Raw genomic sequence first — 24,481 nt, 5'->3', positions numbered from 1 at the left:
ATTTTTAGGAGTTTACTTCTCCATACCAGAAGCGAAAACCTGTGAACTCTTTTTTCATAGTAAAAATCTATTGGCATTATTTAAACATTGTGTAAGTAATCAGTACTTTTTTTTGTTTGTTCTTTACTATTCTAAGTAATACAGTACTCTTAATTCAACAGGATTGTCATCAAGGAAAGTAATATTAAATACAAGCGGCCTGTTCTATAATATAGAGCTCCTGAACTTTGGACAGGTAATTATCCTGACTATAACGAGGATTTGATTTTACTTTAGTTTTAGTTAAACAACCAAATAAACTCTTGTTTTTTTTCTTTTTGTGGTCAAACTCTATTAGATATACCAAGCTTTTAAAATCAACGTAGTAAGCAAGTGCTCAAGTGTCAAAGGTAAGCGTATTTTCTGGAAAAATAGTATTGTCGTTTGAAGAATCAATAGGTCTTCAGTTGAATTTCCTATAATATTTATTCTTCCGTATATTTTATGTGAATTAAAATTAAATATATGATAATATAAAAGCTGTTTATATTTCCAACAAATATAATATAGACTCCTTCTTAACAGTAAGCATCTTCTGTTTCAGTTTAAAAATCCAAATTTTAATAATACTATATGTCATGCTTATTATAGAGTAATTCAGATTTAGCTGTTTAATGTTTTTCTAGTTTCTTAGTACTTCTCATATGCTCTAATATCTTTTGCAAGTCTAATTAAACATTATTATTTAATAATCCTCCATAATTTCTTATTATGTGATATAATTCTTACTAATTATTTTTTATGAAATGAGTGTGTAGTTAGGTATTATAGTAGCTTATATAAGATTTAGTGTAATATAAAGTTAGTAATACATATTTCTTTTATGTTTTCACAGAAGAAATAACTAGTATCTATAAACTTCATATTCCCTGGTCTTATGAAGATTCACTAACCATTGCACAGTAAGTCTATGAAAGAATTTACCTTAAAATGGTGTTTTTGAATAATACGTTACATAATTACATTGAAGAATACGTCTTGAATAATAGTTTTTTTATTTAAATCATAGTGAAATTATTAAAATGCCTCTTAGTAAAATGTAGGTATCCTTTAGGTAGCATTATGCCCATAAGGTAATATATGATAAGATAGTACATTATAAGATAATGTAAATCTTATTTAAATGATCTAAAATTTAAACGTTACTTGCTTGAAACATGAACCCATTCCCACCCTCTCCCCCAACTCCTCTAACTAGAGGGAGTGTTCAGGCAGCTGTGGTGCGACTGGAAAAGTGTCCATCCATAATAATGTGTCTGGCATGTAGCTTCCTATACGTTATTTCATTGTGTTGTGCTGAGGATTGACTTAGCCATGGTTATCTCACAGCATTTTGTATTTGAGAATTGATATATATCTTTTCAGGGCACCGTCCTCCACAGAAATTTCTCTGAAACTGCATATTGCTCAACCAGAAAATGATAGCCATGTAGCATTATTAAAAATGTACACATCATCAGACTGTCAGTATGAGGTAAGTTGTGTGTTTGCTTAATCTTTAAGATTTAGTTATAGAATAAATTGAAAATATATTCTTATATTAGCCTCAGATATATGATGATGTGGAAGTCATTAAATATAAGAAATAGACATTGATAATACTTTAAATATTCTCCATTTTGCCTATTTGTACTACCTCAGTATTTCCTTAGCTGGGCCGTTGAAAGTACACATCTTAATAAGTAATAGGAAATAAAATAAAAATTGAAACTGTAGCTTACCCTTCTAAATTTGGAAGCCCAAAGTCCACAATCCTCTATAAATTGAAGAACATAATGAAGTCAGCTGACGTGGCTTTACTTCAGTGATCGACATGATGCATATTTGTTTCTAGGCCTACCAGATAAGTTTAAGGATCTTCTTTCCTTTTTACTAATTATTTTAAGCTCTGTTAGTCATTAATATGTGCAATTTAGTGCCTCTTGTATTTGTTTTACAATCGCAGTAGATCTCTTTGAGCTAAGAGAAATAAGGGAAATACACTTGAGAGTAATATTTTGTTTACTTATAGATTGGTGAACTGAAAGTGTCCCTCTCTGTATCAGAACGTGCCACGGTCTAAGGATTCCAGATTTAAGTGTTTGAAGTACTCATTTCAGTGGTGAAGACATCACAGTTTCTGATTTATGTTAAATATCTTATTTCTACTCAACTGCTTTAAAGCAAGCTTAAATATTGGGATTCTTTATTAGAACTAACTTTCTTAGGGTAAACTAGGATTGGTAGATCAAATGAATCTGTTCCTACAACCAAGTTTCAGTTGGACCAATATTGTGAGTTATTTTATGGAGTTTATTAATGCTTTGATATCTTGCTTTCTGTTTTAACATTGAAGGATTTTCCAGGGCTGCAATGCTTTTTAACTTGTACCTTCACATTTCTAATATTACAGAGATAGTAAGAATTGTGTTAATAATTTGGCTCCAGATACTGCATACTCTCAAAATGTCCATTTTTTACAAATACTTTATATTTTCAAAAGTCTATATTTTGACAAAATATGGTCATTTAATAATTTCCCTGTGAAATATTTATTTCCTTTTCCCATACTTCCTAATATCAAAAAGGTATATTTATAGTAGAGATAATTAATGATGAATTTTTTTAAAAATACTGTTTTGGCTTAAATTTTATTAAATATGTTCTGTTTGTTCCTGGTCTTATGTGAAATCTATTTTTATGAAATGTACCCAGAAGTGGTTTAGCTTAACTCGATTTAGTGCTATACAATTGTAGGTTTGAGATTTTAAAGTACTGGTTATATAGTAGGTTGATCACTTTGTGCTTAATTTTTTAGCAAACATATATGTAGCTTCTGGACTCAGTCATTCAATAAATTCCTTTAGCTTGCATGATTTGCTAATAAGATATTCTGGTTAATCAAATATTCTTGTTAGTAAAAGTTTACCACGTGTACCATAGCATTCATCCAATTGTCAAAGACTTAGGATATGGGGAAAATACCGGACAGGAAAATTAGACTTGATGCAAATTAAACATTGGTGGTTTGGAGGATTTCTTTTAAGATCTTGAGTGCCTTTAGGTTTGTCATTATAAAAAGTTAATGATTATTTAGGTTTGTCATTATAAAAAAGTTAATGATTATTTTGGTTTGTCATTATAAAAAAGTTAATGATTATTGCTTAGAGATATGCAGAAGTGTTCAATTTAATAAAATGTGAACTAGAGGAGTTTAGGGAAAATAACCTTTTTTTAATGGTTGTCTTAAACTAGGTGACGGTTAAGACTTCCTTTTCACAAATACTTGGACAGGTAAGAGAGACTCCTCGTTGATTCTTTATTGCCTTGTGAATAGATACTATAAGGCAGGGGTTGCAAACCTTTTCTGTAAAGAGCCAGATAATAAATATTTTAGCAGACCACATATGGTCTCTAGCCGCTGCTGCCATGCTACAGCTGCTTCTTTCTCCTTTTCCCTTCTTTCTTCCACTTTAGTAAAATCTAGAAACCATTTTTGGCACACAGGTCATAGTTGGCCGCCTCTGGCTTTACAGTGACACTTTCATGTTTGATACTTCCTAGAAATGAGAGCTGACTCTGGTTCCCAGCAAGTTAATATTTTTGACTAAATGAAGGTCATGTTAAGATTTCATGTTGGCATACTATGTTATAATTCATAGTCCAATAAAATCTGTGGGCTCTGTCATGTAAATGAACATTTTGAAAGAACTTTTTATGTTGTGTATGCTCAGTTTGTAAATGATAAACATGTTGAAATAGTTTATAAATTCATTTGGGGGTTATCTGTCTATAATTCATAGACAAATAGTGTTAGAAAAATAATTTATTAAGTACAAGAACTACTATAATATATTATTCGACATTATAATTTGCATAATTGTACAAGCTGTATGTATGTACATAATATTGATTGGTCAGAGAAATTATATAGTTTTAAAATTCACTAATATTTTTATTATACCTTTTATTACTTTCACTTTATTTTTTGGTCTATTGTGTTTTGCAATCCAGGCATGGTATAATTTTTCTAATTTAAGTCATTTAATTCTATAATTGTAATAAAACTCACAAATCAAAATTAAATTGGAAAATTTTTTTATGCCTTGTGTCATTGGATCCTCACGACAACCTGGTGAGAACTAGATTGAGACTTTTATTAAAGTTGTGAACATTGGAATTAATGTATAAAAATTTCATGCTACATTAGAAAGAGAAGATTAAATGTAGGTATAAATTGGAAAATAGTATCATAGTTATAATAAATACTATAAAATTTTAAGGTACCAGTTATTAAGAAAAGTTATCTCTGGAATACAGGGAAAGAATTCATGCCGTTGTACTTTTAGTATGTCTAAAAGGCATGTTACTGTGCACAGAGGTGTGGGCTGAGGATTATGACATACTCTCTTATCCATATCATCTCTGGGACTCATAATTCAGATTAGTGACCAGAAAAGTCAAGTTAGCTTGATACTCTATAGTCAAGCATAATTATACATACACCAAAAAAAGACAGACTAGTATTCTTGTTTAAACATGGAAATTTTTCTAGAAAATGAGGATGTGTGGGTGTTACAGGATCAGAGGTAGGTACTTTTTTAAATGTTGAAGAATTTGTAGTAATTAAGTCCTTCTCAAATTATTAAAAAGATGTAAGATGCTCTTCCTTCATATTTGTTTAATTATTTGGCTTAAAGCAGTAGGAGAATGAACTGAACTTGGATATCTTATTTGTCTTTTAAAAATAATACATATTTTCAATGTTACTGATTCAGTCAAAGAAGACTGGGGAGAGGAATAAAGAGAAACCACTTGGGGAGAATCTTTAGCCTTTGATTAGATATTTTTCATAAAATTAATACTGTTTTCAGAAAAAGAAAAGAAAATATATTTACATATTCTTTAGTTTACTGTTATGAAAGAGAGGGCAAAAAATAAACTGCAAGTTACTTTTCTCAAGAGAATTATATAAACTGTAGTAAATTATTTCCATGTAGGAATGAAGTCCAATGTTGCCAGATCTTTAGATTTTAAGAGAAACTGGAAATCTGGATTTTCAGATAAAATCTTTTAATTTTTCAATGTGGGCATCTAATTCAAAATGTGAGGAAATACTGTGCCAAGTACTAAATCAACTGAAGTGCGTCTGCAATTTGAATATGACCCCTGGAGGCCAGTTCATGACTGTTGATTTAGTTGTATCTTATGTCAGCTGTGTCTGTGGCCCAGTGTAATACTTAATACTCACAACAATGACACTCATTTATTGACAAGAAATTTTTGTTCAGAAGACTGTGTAGGATCTCTTACCAAATTTCTAAGGACAATGAAGGGGGTTAAAAGAATAATAGCTAATATTTTCTGATCACCTACTTGTGCCAGTTACTATTTCAAATACTTTACACAAATGACTACATTAAACCTCAAACTCCCCATGAGGTAAGTGCAGCTTATCTCCATTTTACCATAAGGGCAGAGAGAAGGAGGGGGGAAGTGACTTCCCCAAGGGCGCAGAGCTAGTGAGAGGCAAAGCTGTAGTGGAAACAAACCCTGGAGTCTGACTCTGAGCCTGCTCTGCTGCTTGACATTCCTTCCATACTCTTGATAACTAAGGTATGCTGTACATGTCCTAGCACATCATTAAGCAGGCAGTGAGTGTCATTTGGAAATAGGTAGAAAAATTACCTTTTCCCTTTCAACTCCTCTCCCTTCACTCAAAGCTGTAAACGATAAATCATGACTATGGGCTATAAGTTTTTTGAGTCTTTCTAATCAATTTTAACCTGGGAATTCACAGAGGAGCTGCAGGGAGACCTTGAACTTCCTGAAATTTTACACAGCATTTCATATAAACATGTATTTCCATAACTTTCATCAGATTTCCAGAGGAGTCTGTACGTTTTCTAAAAAATTCTGTGGAATGGAGAGCATGCTTTAAAAAGGAAATTTCCATGGCCAGCCCAGTGGTTTAGTGGTTAAGTTTGTGTGCTCTGCTTCGGTGACCCAGGGTTCACAGGATCGGATCCTGGGCATGGATCTAGCACCACTCGTCAAGTCACGCTGTGGTGGTGTTCCACATAAAGTAGAGGAAGATTGGCACAGATGTTTGCTCAGTGGCAATCTTCCTCAAGCAAAAAGAGGAATATTGGTGCAGATATTAGCTCAGCAACAATCTTACTCAAGCAAAAACAGGAAGATTGGCAACAGATGTTAGCTCAGGGCCAATCTTCCTCACCAAAAAAAACAAAGAAAGAAAAGAAAAAAGGGAAATTTCCTGGGGACCAACCCTGTGGCCTAGTGGTTAAGTTTGGCATGCTCCACTTTGGCAACCCGGGTTTGTACGTTTGGATCCTAGGCGCAGACCTACACCACTTGTCCACCATGCTGTGGTGGTGACCCACATACAAAATAGAGCAAGATTGGCACTGGTGTTAGCTTAGGAACAATCTTCCTCACCAAAAAGAAAGAAAGAAAGAAACTTCCTTTTGAAACTTAATATTAAAAGAAGAGCTTAATGCTTTGTTTTTGTTACATGTGTGTTTTTTACAGAGATTGGATCAGCTAGGACAATGACTTGAGACACTAACGTAATGGTTATGAATTTAGGCTCTGAGTTAAATCCCATTCCACAAGATTTCCAAAGACAGGGAAGGACATAAAAGCCTAATAATAGCAGCTAATATTTTTTGATGGCTTGTCATCTTCAAGTTAATATTCTAAATGCTTTTGCGCAAATGAACATATTTAAGGTATTGCTAGAGGTGGTTGTTAAGACCACCTGGAAGGTAAATACTATTACTGCTCCCATTTTACTGATGAGAACAGAGAGAGATAACAAGTAAGTGAGTTGCTTCTCTGTTATGTTTTTAATTGTGCAAGTTACTTGGGCTCCCTGTGCCTGGATTTCTTCTGTAAAATAGGAATAAGAACCATCTCAGAGGATTTTTGGTGGAGAGCATGAGATAATGCATATGAGATGTTTAGTGTCATGCCTGGGACATATTAAATGCTCATGAAAGTGCCTTGTAAGAAAGTTAGTAGCATATGCTACACAATCATGCATTGTCTTTAATGCCTGAGACACTCAGATAACATGTTTCTAATAAGCTATGTGTTCTTAGCATTTATTTCACTTGGAGTTTTGATACCCATTACTTGAGGTATCTTTGTGCCCATTTCAGGGAAGGTATAAAGTGAAGAATGATGTTTTTTATTTCAAGTGAAAGTGCATGTATTTCATTACCACGAATGCTGAGAAGTTTCCCATCCATTTGCCTGTTTTCTAGGTGGTTCGATTTCATGGTGGAGCTCTTCCAGCGTATGTCATATCTAGTATCCTTCTTGCCTATGGAGGACAGTTATACTCTCTTTTCTCAACAGGTAGGAATGTTTCTATTCCCTCCCTTCTGCCTTCCTCAATGCTTCATCACTACTTTTTATCCCACATGTGGCTAACAAAGAGACATCAGTTTCTTGAAAATTCACACTCTCTCTCTCAAGTTTAGAGGGATTGGAGATCCTCTAAGTTTTAAGAGATTCTCAAGAAATTCCTTACTGTTTTCTCCATTTTATACCCTTGTGCTTGAAGTTTCTTCCCTCTATTCTGAGGCCTCTTAAGAGGTGAAGTTTCATTGATGAGGATCTTGTTCATTCTGTTCCCGGTGCCTAAGGTAGTGCTAAGCACGTACTAGGCATCCAGTGTAATGTAATTTTGGGCTGTACCAACTGTATCAGTTAGGTCCTGGCACACTGAATGGAATAATTTGAGAGAGTTTAATGAAGGGACCATTTCAAAGGTGTGTGTAGGGTTAGGGGAAACCAATAAGAAATGATAAAGCACCAGGTTAGCAACAGAGCCATCTGATGCTCTTAGGTACCAGGGCAAGGGAGGGAGGAAACCTAGGGAGCTGTGGGGAGGGCAGCGTTACTGCAGCTGCAGCCTTGGATACGGGAATGCTGCAACCACTGTCAGCCTACGGCTCAGCAGAGAAAAAGGCTGGGAAATAAACACGCTAACTTTATTTCCTCCTACCCTCCTAACTGCCAGTGCCTCTCATTCACTGAACCCAACTGGAAGCCAATTCACAAAACCCTCCAAGAATTCGGAGTAAAGTAAAGAGTGGAGAGTGGGTCTGGAGAGGCAAGTGTAGACTATGTAGGAGCCTGGACAAACCCCCCTAGAGTAGAAGAGTCTCCCAGGGGCCTAACCTGTGCAAGGCTCTCACACACTTGTTGACTTGGACAGTAATCAAAGGAGGCAAAAGATAAGAAAAGAGCCAGGCCAAAATAGATAAACGCAGTCCAGAAATCCCCGCCACCATTTCCGTCTTGCCAAATCCTTCCACAGCTACTCTTTCCCTTTCTATGATTTTTTTGCAATTTTAAATCTGCCTTTAGTGTTCATTTTAACCTATATGCTAGGACGAAGGGAGCAACGTTCAGTGTGATCTTCCCAGATCCAACCTTTTAATTAAGAGATTATTCTGGCAATATGACATCAACCATGCTTGAATATAAATTATTTTTTAGAGAGACACCTCATTCTTCTTAGTTCAAGTGGCTTGATAATTGATTCTCAAACATACAGGATTCATATCTAGATAATCCACAGAGACCCCAGGGATATATGACATTGGTTAATCTAGAGGATTTAAGTATGAGATTATGTCTCAAGCCAATTAAAGAAGCAGTTCTGAACCAAGGACGCTTATCAGAAATCACCTCTGGATTATGCTTACTAGAATGCTATAATAAAAAGATAGTAGCGAGTGTTAATGAGGATGTGGACAAATTGAAACCTTCGTACACTGCTGGTGGGGATGTTAAATGGTGCAGCTGCTTTGGAAAGCAATCTGGCAGTTCCTCAGACAGTTAGGCAGAGTTACCACGTGACTCAGCAACTCCACTTATAGGCCCCAGAGAAATGAAAATGTACACCCGCACTAAACTTGTACACAGATGTTCATAGGAACACTATTCATAGTAGCCAAAAAGTGAAAACAACCAAAATGTTCATCAGCTGTTGCATGGATAAATAGAATGTGCTGATACGTGTTATAACATGGGAAATCTTGGAAGCATGCTAAGTAAAAGAAGCCAGTTACAAAGGGCCACGTATTATCTGATTCCATTTCTATGAACTGTTCAGAAGAGGCCAGTCTGTAGTTATAGAAAGTAGATTAGTGGTTGCCTAGGAATGGGGAGGTGTTGAAGGTGATAGTCAAGGGGAACAGAGTTTCTTTTGAGAGTAATAAAAATGTCCTAAGACTGATTGTGGTGATTAATGCACAACTCTGAATATACTAAAAACCACTGAATTGCATACATTTTAAATGGATGAATTATTTGATATGAGAATTATATGTCAGTAAAGTTGTTAAAAAATTCACTGTGGAGTTTTGTGAAAATACAGATGGTGAAACTCCGGCCTTGGCTTCCTGAATTCATTTTTGTTTCATAACTGATTGAATGTGTATTCTTATATAAGAACTATTGAATTCTAGTAATTTTTAATCTTTTGAAGAAAGTCTCTGTGATTGTATTGAAGGTGCTTGCTTTCTCTGACATGAAATACGTTACTCTTAGAGACAGTGCAGAATATAATATGTTTCATACTTCATTACTTTGAATGCTCTACTACGTATGATTTTTTTTTTAATCGCCAGGTCATTGCTTAGAATATGCTGCTATGTTGGATAAAGAAGCCAAACCATACAAAGTTGATCCTTTTGTAATTATGATTAAGTTTCTGTTGGGGTAAGTTTTATTATCTGTGATAATGATTTTGATTTTGTTTTATATGTAAAACATTATGTTTGGCTCCATAATGGAATATAAATTTTCATACAAATATGGCAGTTGACTTGTTTTAGTAAATGGGATTTTCCTCTTAGGTAAAGGCCTAATAAGGATATCGACATTTACTTCAATAGTATAACCATTTCAAAAGTAATTATTGAACTTATATGTATCAATCTAAACTTGGACTGTAAAATATACCAGGCCTTTAACATTTGTAGGAGGATGTATATGGTCCAAGGTCTTTGAGTACCCCAGATTCATGAACACAAACCATTATAGGATACTAATGAAACAGTGCCTCAGATCACTTTTTCTTACTTCCCATGCAGAGTGTATTTTAGGTCTCTCTACCCTACTTAACATTCCGTTCTTAATGTATTCACATTTTGTTTTTTGATTAAGCACCATTACTTAGATTTCTTCTGTCATTACAACTAGCCATTGGCTTTCTAACTTAAAAAAAAAGATCATATTTTGTTACAAAGATCAGTAGAGAGCAGTAAAGCTCCACTGAGATTCAGGTCCCAGCTCTTGGAAGATCAGTAGAGCCCCTTGGAAGATATATGACTGGTTCCTGACGAGGAACTGAAGTTTGTTTTTTCAGTATAATTATAAATTAAGTACTGTATCATGGACCTTTGGGGACTCTAGTGTGTGGTGTCAAACACTGCAAATATTAAACCCTTGAATGTCAGTTGTTGATTTTTTTTTTTTTTTTTTGCTTTTACTGTATGTTTTCTTTTATCCACAGGTATAAATGGTTTAAAGAATTATGGGATGTATTGTTGTTACCAGAATTGGATGCCATCGTTTTAACTAGTCAGAGTATGTGCTTCCCTCTTGTGTCCTTGATTCTCTTTCTGTTTGGAACATGTACTGCCTACTGGGGTGGCCTCCTCTCGTCCACATCTGTGAGACTCCTTTCTTCCTTGTGGCTAGCTTTGAAAAGGTAAAGAATGAGTATATGAAAAAATTATATTCTGATAGGGAACTTTAATTTGCTTTCACTAAATTGTAATTTCTAAGGAAAGATGTATAACTCGCAAAAATGGGTTAGTGTTCAAAGTTATGTCTTTGTCAAAAATAATTATTTATTGCAGGTTAAGTGCTACATTTGATTTTGACCTTAGTGCTCAAGAGTTAATCAAAAAAGTTTGACAAACTACACAAGTATTTTTAGGTTTCACTGTTGTAAATCTTTCCGAGGGCAAAGTATTTCTCTGGCAGTGCTTTTATGTGCTGACTTTCAGTCAAACCTGAGGGCAGGAGACTCCAATCACGATATTTAGGATCAGATTAGAGGAAACATGTAAGAGCTCCAGAAACATAGCCTAGAGTTTTATTATAGGCCCCAAGACACAGTTTAAAGTTGCTGGTAAACCAGTGATCTGGTTTCTGTTGCCGTTGCTCCTCACCAGACCTCTTACGTGATTTCCTGTCACAGAGGATTGTGGTGTGGTGCTGCTTCCTCCACCCTTCTCAGGTGTGCCTGACACTAACACCGTCACATGCCTGAGTGATCTGAGACCGTAAGAAATAGGAAGCTGTTCCCTCTCCTCTCAAGAGTGGAAATGTATGGCACAGGGCCTATAGTTAATGATTATCTTGAGCAACATTTTTTTCTTCCTTGGTACAAATATCAGCCATAGTATATCTAAATGGAAGAGGGGCTATCACAGTGTATTACAGAACTTGCAAATATGTGTCATCCATTGCCTTTATTAAAAAATAACTTACTGTTTACTTTATAATACTTTCGTATTAATATGCTGGAGAGGCTGAGAGTATTGTATGGTTCTTATATGAGGCTGTATGAATAACTGTTAATATACTTTTAAAAGCTTTATTCTTATTATTCCAGGCCCTCTGAACTTCCTAAAGATATCAAGATGATATCGGCAGACTTGCCCTTTTTAACAGTTGTTTTGATCATAGTTAGTTGGACGACTTGTGGAGCGTTTGCCATACTGCTTACTTATCTTTACTATGTGTTTAAGGTATGTCGAGTCAGCACAGTCAAAATGGCTGGGCTTCATAGCAGGCGGGAGTAAACTTTCTTGTAGAAGCTATTAACAAAAAATTTAATTACTTCTGCAGTGAACTTCCATTACATAACAGGTTTAAATCTAAAGGTTTTTTTTTTTAACATCTTAGTTATTTAAAAGATAAATAGTTAACTGTAGAACTCAAATTATTAATCTGAGTTAGGTTTCTTTGTTAAAAAAAAAAACAAAGGGAGGGGAGAAGATATGTTTCACATTGCTTCATGCTCTTGCAACTAATGTTAACTTTTTATAAAACGTTTTACTAGAGCAGTTTTTATTCACACCTCCCTTTGCACATGGGTAATAGATAAAACAAAAAGTTTTATCAGTGGGATCAAGCTGTCAGTCATGCTGATATAACGTAGAATGTTACAAACGTTGCTGAAGAATCAGAAGACAATGGTAAAAGTAATTGGGCTGATAATTTTACTGAGGAAGTGGAAGACACTTCCAGGACGGCCGACAGCTGTGCAGAGAGGTCTCGGTTTACAACGGCACACTCTCCACGTTAATCTTATGTAGACGCAGTTGATACCAGAGTGGATAGCTATTATTTTCCCTTTTTTAAACAAAGGTTTATTTTCATCTACATTTAACACTAATACATACACATTATGGATTACTTGTAGTTTTCAAAGGAAGTTTATGTCCCTCAGAAAAAACTGTGCAGAGCTACTTCGATTTATAAATGAGATATTTTTGGTTTTCTTAATTGGATATTTCAAACAACTGACCCAATAAGCAAAACTTTCTCAATACTTAAGGAAAATTAATAAATTAAGCTTACAGATTTCTTCAGGTTCTTGTAAACATTTCACCACTGCATGTAATTGAGTTCAGGTTTTCAAAGATTTAGAATATATAAAACATGTTAAACTCTTTTTACTTTACTGAGTATAATCAGATTTTTGACTCACAAGGCACTTTAAGTTGCTAGAGCAAGGCTTCATCCAAACCAAGGCTCACAGAATGTAGAAGATATAGCAGTATATCATGGCCCCAGCATACTCTGGAAGTTGGTATTATTTTATTTCTTTTTTTTAGTTCAGAATAGCAAGCATGGGTAGTCATTATTTAGCTTTTCTAAAAGAATGTTTTTAAATGTTTAAATGGATTTTTAGTTCAGATTTTTTAAATTCAAGATTACAGTGCTTCTCAATTTTAATAAAAATGGTTTTTTCTTTCAAAATAAAAGGAAAATTAAATAATCATTTCTTTCTCCTAGATTGTTCATCTGCAAGCCAGCCTAACTTCTTATAAAAATAGCCAGACTGTGGTAAGTTATATTTTCAAAACTCTACATCACTTTAATATGAAAGAACATGGGAAAATATGAAAGTGTGTTTTTTTAAAAAAAGGTTAGGATTTTATAGTGTTTAAAAGGTATTATGAATTTAAGTAAGTTTAAGAATAGTGAACCTAATGAATATTAAAATAGGCTTAGATTTTCTAAGTTTAACTTGATCTTTGTCAGTACTTATGTTGTTTTTATTGTTACAAATTATCTTTTAAATTTTATTTCGAGTAATTACTTAGAAGATATATTCTTAGCAGGGGAAATAGCAAGTCAAAGGAATAAAAGTGTTGTAACTGCCTTAAAGTACTTTTAAACAGGTAATTTCAGTATTTTATTTAAATTTGGTAATGGGAATCTGTATTTATTTAGCTGTTGAGTAATTGAGTATGATTTTCAATAAAATAAAGTTGAATTTTACTTAGTGTTTTGATGTTTTTACTGTCTTGCTTTACAGAATCCCAAACACTCTAGAAGAAGTGAAAAGAAGTGCAGTCAGCATAAAGACTCTGCAGCGCACCATCGTCGTTTATCTGTCGGCGATGCTGAGGACAGCATCCGCATGCACAGTACTGTGATCAACCTGCTCACGTGGGTTGTGTTACTCAGCATGCCGTCTTTAATTTATTGGTTAAAGAATCTTAGGTGCGTTTTATTTATGTAATTGTGATTTATGTGGTTCAAACAATACATATCTCTACATAGATACTTGCTAGATTCCTAATGATCAATAAAACTTCCTCAAGAATAGGACGCTATGTATCACCTGAAATTTATTTTCAATACATTCACATTTTCTCCCTTACCATAAGAATATAAACTTCCCCAAAATCTGCCCCAAAAAGAGGGAATTATATTTTGTTCATTTACCTTTAACCTTCTTTGAGTCTGGAAATATGTGAAAATGTGCTTTATTTTGTTGGCTTAAGGTATTCATAATCCTAGTACTTTATGTACTTTTCAGTTCATGATCAACTTTATGTTTTCTTAAATTTGGGGTGAAGAAAAATGCTTGCATTTAAAGATATTAGAAATAACGAAGGAAGTTTGTACTTCTCTAATTGTCCCATAATAAAGTAAATGATCCGCTATTTTACTACCGAAAACTGTTGTTTGCTTTGCTCTCTGCTAGGTGTCCTAGGTTAAATGAGAGCCTAAAATGCCCTCCACGATTGTTTCTAGAATATTTAATTATTGTCAAATTACTAAAAAAATAATAATAATAAGCGACCTTATCCAGTAATAGGTGAACCTCTACTCAATGTAATTTTCAGAAATGATATAAAACTTTCAGATTATCTAAATACTGGAAATTTTTAAGTCAGCAGAGCCAAAATAAGCTTGACAAATTAAATCACAGGTTACCAGATGTTAATATCCTTCCTTTGTCCCTCATTTTAGTCAAGATCCAGATTTTTGTTCACAGGTTTAGGTAGAAAATTACTTGAGCACAAATTTCTGATTCTGAAAGGCTGTAGATGTCCCACAGTCTGTAAATGCAAGAGATGAGAATTTGGGTTTTAAAAAGATGGGGGACAATTACTTTAAACCTTCATTTTTTTCATCTTTTTTAAATACAGCAGCCTTAATATATTTAAAATAATTTGTTTTATAAAAGCATTATTTATATATGACTTTTCAGGCATATGCCTATTATAAAAAAGAAGTGCTTCCATATTGGATATTTTCATTTCCTTTAGTAGTTTCTGAACATAATTCTCCATATAAAAGCTTGAGTGTATTATATGTGGAATATAAACAAGTACTTGGACAAAGAAAACAGTTCAGTAGTTACAAGGGGAAAGGGGCTGGGGGGGCACGGGGGTGAAGGGGAGCACTCGTGGTGGCAGTCAAGAAATAATGTACAACTGAAATCTCACATTGATGTAAACTATTATGAACTCAATAAAAAAAAAACCTTGCGTGTAAAGATGGTGTAGAGCAAAGATTATTTATCAAAGATTTCATGAGCTGTTTGGGGATCTCTTATATCCATATTGTTCCTGGAATGTTTTCAAATTTATATGATTGATTCTGATAATTTAAAATGATCGTGTGCTTTGTTGAGTTATGTTTTACTTTTTCTTTTTGTTGTAGATATTACTTTAAACTTAATCCTGATCCATGTAAACCTTTGGCATTTATCCTTATTCCAACTATGGCAATTCTTGGAAATACTTACACTGTTTCAATAAAATCAAGGTATAGTAGTTTAATCTTTCTTTTTCTCACATCTATTCCTTTATCACCCTTTCTTTTGTGTCTGAAACGTGCTCCTAATTTCTAATTACTTTGACTATTCCTAAAGGTAAAGCCATAATAGTAAATATGGTTTATATGCAAGTATATTATACTTATTTTCTTAATTATGGGTTTTACGTGTTAGGATATACGAATGATTTTTTCTTTAAAACATTAACCCTTAAAAGATATGATGTCTGGGGCTGGCCCCATGGCCGAGTGGTTAATTTTGCACACTCCGCTGCAGGCGGCCCAGTGTTTCATTGGTTCGAATCCTGGGCGCAGACATGGCACTGCTCATCAAACCACGCTGAGGCGGCGTCCCACATGCCACAACTAGAAGGACGCACAACGAAGAATATACAACTATGTACTGGGAGGCTTTGGGGAGAAAAAAGGAAAAAGAAAAAATCTTTAACAACAACAAAAAAAGATATGATGTCTAAGATTTGCTTCCAAAAAGTACAGGAGGAGTAGAAGTAGAGAGGAATATAGGTGGAGTAAGATTGGCCATGACTTGTTAATGTTTGAAGCTGGGTGGTGGGGACATGAGATTCATTCTACATTAGTCTACTTAGTATATGTTTAAAATTCTTCATAATAAAACTTGACTTTTTATTGACCGGTTCTTTGCTCTGGGAGCCTTGTTGGTTGATTCTGGCAGATATTTGCAGATATTCCAGAATCAGGCAGACCTGGGTTTAAATTTAAGGCTCTGTGTCCTTAGGTGAGTTTCTTAACCCCTCAGTTTCTCTATTTTCAGAGTACAAAGGTAGTATTCTTTCCTGGTAGTCTTTTTCTTTTAAAAATGTTTCTTTCAAAACTATTCGATGTCTTATCTTTAGGGTCCTGTTAGGAGTTAAGAATGCTTCCTTTTTCTTTTTTCTTTTCTTTTTTTTTTTTTGAGGAAGATTAGCCCTGAGCTAACTACTGCCAATCCTCCTCTTTTTGCTGAGGAAGACTGGCCATGAGCTAACAGCCATGCCCGTCTTCCTCTACTTTATATGTGGGACGCCTGCCATAGCATGGCTTGCCAAGTGGTGCCATGTCCGCACCCGGGATCCGAACCAGCAAACCCCGGGCCACCGAAGCAGAATGTGTGTACTTAACCACTGCGCCACAGGGCCGGCCCCAAGAATGGTTCCTTTTTTATTTGGTTGAGGTGTTTTTGCTATATGAATAGGGTTAAAATACGTATTTCTGTGTAGTTATGTCTTAGTAAACATTATTGATTTTTTTTGTGAAGATGAATTTCTAGAGTTAGAATTGCTGAATAAAAGTCCAACTAGTATTTTTCTGTTGTTAAAATTTGAAAGACTAAGCAAAACTGATCATTTACTTAATAGAGATTTTTTTCTCCTTCCTAGGCAAAACATGACTTATATTGATCCTTTTCAAAATTGTGGACAGTTAAATTCATTATATGAAAAATTATTTCATCTAATAACACTTTCTCAAAATGACATAAAAGATAGACATATTCCATTTTTGCTCACAATGTAGATTACGTAGTAATGTATATTTCTGTCTCTTTACAGTAAGTTGTTGAAGACTACGTCACAATTTCCACTTCCTCTGGCTGTTGGTGTGATTGCTTTTGGGTCAGCACATTTATACAGGGTTCCCTGCTTTGTCTTCATTCCTCTTTTACTCCATGCGTTATGCAACTTTATGTAAGATTGGATTTAAGGAATGATAAAGATGATTTATGCCTTTAGGGCCAGTAATAAGAGGGAACGCACAGATCCATCAATGTGGACAGCAAGATCTTTTGGAGAAGACAAGTCTATTTTTACAATATTGGAAATAGGAAATTAGTTTTGTAATGCTTGAGGAAAGTAGTTGAAGCATGGTTTTGTTTTGTGGTATGGCATCTGTGTACAAGTCATTTTGGAAAATTTAGTAAAAGGATGCAGTGGCCGCTCTCTGAGGACACCTCTGCATATCAGCTTGTCTGCTCGATTGGCCATACCAGGGATCTTCTCCTAAATGCTCAGTAAATGTAGCATTGCTTGTAATTTCACCTCAGGCATTCTGCTCATTTCATCAAACATTGTTCTGAAAAGTGGGTTACTTTGTATTTGCTACAGTATACTTATTCTGAAATACATCTTAAAAGATTGATGAAATTCACAACTGTTTGGTTTCTCAAAAATGAAATAGCCACTACGAGTCTTTGGCAGCCTCAGTGAACAAAGTAGATCTTTTTTCTTCTTACATCTATGAAAATATAACCTTTAATTCTAAGCAGAAATGTTTTCTTGATAACAGTACAAGATTGATGGACGGAAACATAATTCAAATTCAAAACTTAATGAAATTTTCTTATTACTTTTCAAATATAAATCTTATTTTGTCCTTGGTGAATATCAGGAGACTATTAAAGAGATTTATTGTTAAAGAAAATTCTCATAAATATTTACCTGTCATTGAGCAGTTCAGTTGTTCAGTCTATATCATTTTACTTAATTCATTGACCCCCGTGGCTTACAAAAGTGCCTCAGGTCATGATGGATTGTTAAAATAACTAAATTCTGGTGGTCAGGAAAAACTCTAGGTATGCACAGTTTTTGTCTGCTGTGGAAAATAACATGATCAAGTGCAATACCACCTTTGATGTATAAAATTATACAATAAATAGAATAAATATAAACATAAATTGGAGGCTTAGCCACTAAGTGGAATCTTAATTTGCCGTGGTGATTACTGTTTGGCAGATAAGAGTAATGTTTCTATTTCATTTGAGATTTCAGCTCAGCTTTAGCTACAAAAGAGTAACAAGTAGGTAATGGAGCTAGGCAGCTTTGCCTTAAACTAGCATAAACTCAGGCTGAGGCATACCTGGCTCATGAAGTCCTTCCTTTAGATGTGGATGCTGTAAATACCCAAACCTCCAAATCAAAGTCCTTGAGTCCCAGTAATTCTGCATTTGCACCTGTAAACTTGTATCCTTGTTAGTGCCCAGGATGTCCTAGAGTACCAGGTTCCTTCTATCTGCCACTGCATCTGGATTCCTTTACAACCTCTCAGCTGTTACTGTCTGTAGAGGGTTGCCCCACTTCTCTTCTCAGTCGTTCCTTAGGTCCTTGCTGTTTTGGCATCAGTTGAAGACGTTCTTGCTGTCATCTCTGAGGGTTTAAGTTTGTTTGATTTCCTTGTCATCTTTCCCAACTTCCTGCCTGTTGTTCAGTATTCATGCTTTCACTTACTGAGACATTAAAGGGAAGTAGTAACCTCATACTAGATATGGCAGACATACCAGGCTCTTGTTTGTTTGAGGGACGTAGCAAAAGGGATAAAATACAAAATGATCGTGTGTTCAGTATCTAAAAGGAAAGAGAATTTATTAGATTATAGACTTATCCCATGGCATACCACATATATATTTAAATAAGGACGCGTCTGCCTGTGTTTACCTATGCATATACTCATAAACAACTTTTGTACACGTGGTATCTTTTGTTTTTTCCGTGATATTATAGTTGTATTTCAAATTACAGGTTAAATGTGTCATTCAGCTCTTTCTGAATTTGAATTTAGGTCTGTATACAGAAAGAACTTTAGAAAATTCATTAATTTGGATCTTCTATTGACAGCCATAATCATTGTGTTTATGTGATCTAAAGTCTCATTATTTAGTCAGTATTGCTCATGAATAAAATGTAACAAGCTTAAATTTCTCATTTGTGAATAATACATTAGCTTTTAAAAGCAGCAGACTAGACACACTAGTTCTATATTTTCATGAGTGTAGTTAACATCAAGTCCTAAAGTCTTATTTATTCCAACAAAATATTTCATTTTAGGACTGTAAAACAGATTCTAATTAAACATTTTAGAAGCAACAGTAGGTTGGATCTTTAGCCATCATATGCATATAGATATATAAAAGCATGTATGTATACTTACATTTTGACGGGGTCTTCATCAGGTCCTGACGCACTTTAAACCCAGATAACCACCAGAGATGAGAAGGTAGGCTCTGTCTGAAGATGAGCCAAACTAATGTTTCTGTCACTTGAGAAAAGGAAAAGTCCTTTTGCCTTTAAATTACACATTGTTTCTGTCATGCTTACAACCTATATTATTAGCTGCTAAAACAGCACAGGTTTATTAGCAATGTTACTAAAAATGAAATTGTTTATTGGTAGTTAGGATTATCTAGTTCAGCAGACTTCTGAGCTCTACTGTTACAACATTTTTATTTAGAATTTGTTGAGTTTTGAGTAAGTTTTGTGCTTATAGAAGTTACTCCTGGGCCCTGTTGTTGATAACTGGATCAAGCGTAGACTGGGCAGAAAAACAGTGAGTGCTTTCAGTGTTTCTGAAGCCCCCTGCTCTGGAGTCACGACTCTTATAATTTGGAACTGATAATATGATAGAAATCATTAATACTCGTTTTTCTAGATCCTTTTTGTCCCGGAAATTAAACAGGTTCTGCTAACTCTTTTCTTGGTTGTTACCAGAGTGAAAATATTCAAAATAGCAGTCCTAGAAAAGCCATTTGTGCCTGGTTAACATTGATTTTGGATCTCTCAATGTATATTGATCATGTATTGATTAATTTTTTTTATTATTTTGGTTAGATGAATTCAGATGTATGTAATGGATACCTTTTCTTGATTGAACTACAGTGTGATGTCTACAGGAGTATACAGTAAGGAAAAAGAAATAACTATAGTAGGCCTAGCAAATGTTTGTTGTTGATGATCCTGTCACTCATGCAGGTGGTGTGCGTTTCCACCACACACATGCTTATATGGTGCAGATTACGTGATTTGTTCATTATCTAGTTCCTGTGCTTTTCTTAACTCTTCAGACTTTCCGTTTATAGCCTACTTTGTTCATTTCACCTCATTGCTCATTAGCACCTCTTCCAGAAGGTGATCGAGGGAAGTAAAAGGAGAGAAAGCTCAATTTTCAGTTTAGTTCTTGAAAGGTCTGGTGAGAATGAGGGAAAAACAAAGATTATGAGATAAACTAGGGCTGTTGATTCCTGAATCCCAGATAATTCAGTTGGCCTGTATTTTCATCTTAGGCATTAAGTCTAAATTAGTATAATGTCTTGCTTTATTGTGAGGTTTAATGCAAAACTTTACAGTGCTGAATTTGCAATTTTAGTAACTCGTTATTAAAATCAGTTGAGAAAAATCAAAAAAATGTGTTGGGACCTTCTATGACTAGGCATTTGTTGGTTATTTTTCATCATCACTTTTTGTTTTCTCAGTGTTTTAGATTATATAGCTGCACCCATATATCAGAGGAAACAAGATATCTTGTGAAGTTTTTTGGGGAAAGTCAATTTGGAGAGCATGACACTCCCCAGGGTAAAGGAAGCAATAAAAATATCTTTGTGTTATAAAATTAGACCCTGGCAGAAAACTTCCTTGCCACATAAGGTAAATGTATAAGATAGTTTTACAAAATAGTAAGATGATTGGGAGCTGAAACTTTATCCCAGTCTTTTTGAACAAAGGACAACATTTCAAGTTCTGTGAAGGACTTTTATTTATACATATTACTCATGCATTCTTTCACAGTAGGTTTTAACAGGCTGAGGAAACAAAGTCTGTGAGGCTGCTTGTGTTCTTTGCTTTTAATAAGGATGATAGGAGGGAAAAGTCAGGTCGGTACTCCAAATCCGGATATGTGTACTGTAAATGCTCAAGAATTCACTTTTTTTTGGATAAATTATATTATGAATACAAATGACTGAATTTTGTATATTAACTTAGTTTTAAGAATGAAATAAAATTTAGAAGTAGTGAGACTGGACTATTATTTCGTTAATAGTATAAATGTAAAAGTACACCTGAATTGATAACATAATTTTCAAAAGTTCGATGATATTCTAAGCTACATCTTGATTACATTGTCTATAGCTGAAAATTTTTAAATCAAATACAGTACTTTCTAAAAGTGTTTGGCATGTTGTGCTGCCAAAAATGACTATGTTTTGAAATACCAAGTAACCAGTTAATTTCTGATGACTTTGTATAGGACTTGATATATATGAGTCAGAATTATTCTGTACATTGTAACTTTGAAGACTTATGAAAAACTGTCTGTCGATGTATTTGGATTAGTTAGTGTAAATTTGTTTGCATATTTGAATCCTAGTCTTAGTTTAGGACGTCTAAAATAGCCATTTTTGTAAAGTTCATATGCTATTTTTTTTAATGTTATTTTGGGTTTTAGTATTTATATAGTAGTAATGTTACCAGTAAAAGATTTATAGACAAAGCATAGAACTATTAACTATTCAAAAGCCTAAAAGATAGGCACATTTTGTATTTCATGTTGCACCTGTTATGTTTCATACTGGACTTTTTACATCCCTTTTTTAGGAAAAAAACACATTTGAGTTTGTTTAGCATAAAACTCTACATTGGAAAAGATAACTGTATTCATATGGTTAGCAAAACACACTTTGCCACCAAAGCTAAATGAAACTGTAAAATACCTCCAGATATTTGTGCCAATGAACTTTTCTTAGCATATTGGGATTAAAGCAAAAATACTCTTTTCAGTATTTTTCATCTAGGACTTATATTAAATATGTAAATCATTAAAACTTATAGTCACTACCCTAATTTTTCTTTGCAAATATATAAGGCTTATAGTGCAGGCTTATATATAGGCTTATATTCTATTTTGCCTGATTTCTGGAATAATATTCTCTGATTTTATTAAGTAAAAGGTAATTACCCAATAATGATCTTTCAGTAATTAATTGAAGTAATCATTTGAAGTAATCCTGCTTCAGATTCATTCTGTGCTGTAAAAATTGAAATTTTGTTGCTCAGATCATTTTTGGTACGTGTCTCATTTATGTAATAGAAAGTTTACTGTGGAGTTTCTTTTTTTCCTGTGTGTTTTCATTCAGTCTGCATAAGTCACATGTTTCATGGGAGAAAATTATCCACCAGAACCTAACATAGTGCAGTTAAGTGAACATTTTAAAATGCATATCTTAAAGGAAAATATTATAAAACAATCAAGATGTTAATGCTAAAGTGTTAACATTGCTGTGGTGTTGTACTCATGAGAGAAAAGTAGAAATATGATAGAAACTGTTGTGTGTTTCTGGTTGAAATTCTTTAATTTCTCCACCATAGAAATTCTCAAAGGGAATTTCAGTCCCTCATAGTGTAGTTTTCCCCATCATTTAATGTCAGTGAACTGTTTCTCTGCCCAGAAGTGTGATGCAGTTTGCATAAGTAGCCTTGAAGGAAAGAGGCAGCAGAGAAAGCCGAATAGTAAAACGGTTGGCCTTGATTTAGTGACAGTTTATCCAATTATCTGATGGGCACAGTGGACGATATGAGGACAAAGATGGTATACAAATGTACAAGACCTAAAAATTCACTGAACGTTGTTTCTTAGAATGAATTTGTCCTTTGTGTTGAATAATTTTATGCGAAGTAGGAGATACCTGTGTTTAACATAACCGTGCTTTCTACGTAATCAAATATGTATTTGTTAGAAAGTTGGTAGAAATAACCTTCTCTTCCTCCACTGTGGAGGAGAAAAAACCTCCAATTTTTAGTGTATATAAATTAGGAAATTGTATTGTGTATTTACATTTTAAAAAATATAAAAATGACTTAAATATATTACTTTGAAGTGATTGTATTACAGTTTCTTAAACATAGGACTAACTATAAATGTAGCAGCGTACCCATGAGAAACCAGACCAAAATTGAATGCATATAATCACTGTGACCTTGAACTTATAGTCGTTTGGGATAAAACAGACTGTGCCTTAAAATGATGAAGGAATGCCCTGCAATTTTATAACTGTATATTTTATTATGGGTGGTCTTCTCAAATTGGCCCCAAAACCTTTACTTTGAGGTTGGTGAAATAAAAGTTTAAAATGAAAGTTGACCAGTATTTCCCTTAGTGTTTGCAGAACCATTGCTCTAGAGGCCTCCCTTAGTTTCCAGGGTTCTCATTCGAATTAAAAATGTCTTACACCTTATAGACATAGAAAATTAAGTTTGGCTAAAATTTCTGAAAATAAATTTATTTTAACAGCAGGTGGTGGCACTTCTGTTCTGAACTTTTTGCACATGGAAAAAATTAATCTTCGAATGTAATTTTTTGTCTTTTAATGAATAATCTATCAAAAACACGTATTCTTCCCTAAGACCTATACTTGTTTTTCCTCAGATTATTAAGGCTTGTATTTGTATATCAAATAAAGTTAGTTTACCCAATAATTATTTTTCCATAATTAAACTCGGATTCATGTAGTATATTTTAAAATATTATTTTCCATTTTTCTTTTTTTCTTTTTCCTTCTTAATTATTTTTAAGGTATCAAGAGAGAACTGGCTCCAATCTGGGGGGCTTTTTTTAATGTAAAGACTTGCATTTTTACTCTGCTTATTTGAAATAATGGATATAATTTCTATTAAAACAAATTATTTCATCCGTAGGACATTCATGGTCTCTGCTAAAAGCCATCCACATCTCTGTATACTCAGAATTTGTTGTATGTTTTTCAATATCAACTTTGGACATAAACTCAACACCTGTCTTTCTTCCCATTTCATCTCCACTACCTCCCTCCAAAGTCAAAAATACAGGTTTCTCTAAAAATAGGTTGAAAGAGAACATGTCTTTCCTTAAAGTATGGTCAAATTGAGATGGAAGTAGTTTGGGCAAGGGTATGTAATAAAATACATGGCTGTCTTCTGCATCAGTTTTTATATTATAGTTAAAAGTTTCTAGAGAACAAACAATTTGTTATGCTGAGGTAAACTCAGTAATCATTTATTGGAAAATTGATCATTTTGTTCTCATTGAGAAAACGCAGTGCATAGTAATAATACTTAACAGTGCAAAGGAACTTGTCCTATCGTGTATGCTGAAAAGTGACTGTCATCTTACAGATCTTTCCATTTAAACATGCATGATTTTGTCCAGTACTTTGTACAATGTATGGTGTACTGAATACACTTAGGTGTAATTTTGTGTGTATTTTTTGTATGGTATAATTAACATTATTACATGTAACTGGTTGTAATTCACAAAAAGTGCTATTTATTGTACTCTGTAGAGTGTTGTGAAT

The 24,481-nt window shown here is 34.0% G+C and overlaps 1 protein-coding gene across 2 annotated transcripts in view; it reads left to right on the top strand.

Annotated features, from left to right (window-relative positions):
* Nucleotides 1-20,256, top strand: part of PGAP1 (post-GPI attachment to proteins inositol deacylase 1) — a 65,306-nt gene extending 45,050 nt beyond the window's left edge. For both annotated transcript variants that reach the window (XM_044768525.2, XM_044768526.2), the window contains 13 exons: nt 162-235; nt 338-389; nt 875-941; nt 1,405-1,513; nt 3,274-3,312; nt 7,308-7,401; nt 9,687-9,777; nt 10,574-10,771; nt 11,684-11,819; nt 13,093-13,143; nt 13,619-13,806; nt 15,259-15,363; nt 16,941-20,256. In XM_044768525.2, the coding sequence (XP_044624460.1) occupies nt 162-235; nt 338-389; nt 875-941; nt 1,405-1,513; nt 3,274-3,312; nt 7,308-7,401; nt 9,687-9,777; nt 10,574-10,771; nt 11,684-11,819; nt 13,093-13,143; nt 13,619-13,806; nt 15,259-15,363; nt 16,941-17,079 (1,343 nt within the window). In that variant the 3' untranslated portion in view covers nt 17,080-20,256. The remainder of the gene's footprint in view (nt 1-161; nt 236-337; nt 390-874; nt 942-1,404; nt 1,514-3,273; nt 3,313-7,307; nt 7,402-9,686; nt 9,778-10,573; nt 10,772-11,683; nt 11,820-13,092; nt 13,144-13,618; nt 13,807-15,258; nt 15,364-16,940) is intronic.
* Nucleotides 20,257-24,481: the final 4,225 nt, after the last annotated feature.

The sequence above is a fragment of the Equus asinus genome, chromosome 4, assembly GCF_041296235.1.
Source record: "Equus asinus isolate D_3611 breed Donkey chromosome 4, EquAss-T2T_v2, whole genome shotgun sequence".
NCBI lineage: Eukaryota > Metazoa > Chordata > Mammalia > Perissodactyla > Equidae > Equus > Equus asinus.
The sequence above is the reverse complement of the archived record's forward strand: the minus strand, read 5'-3'. Positions and strand labels throughout refer to the sequence as shown.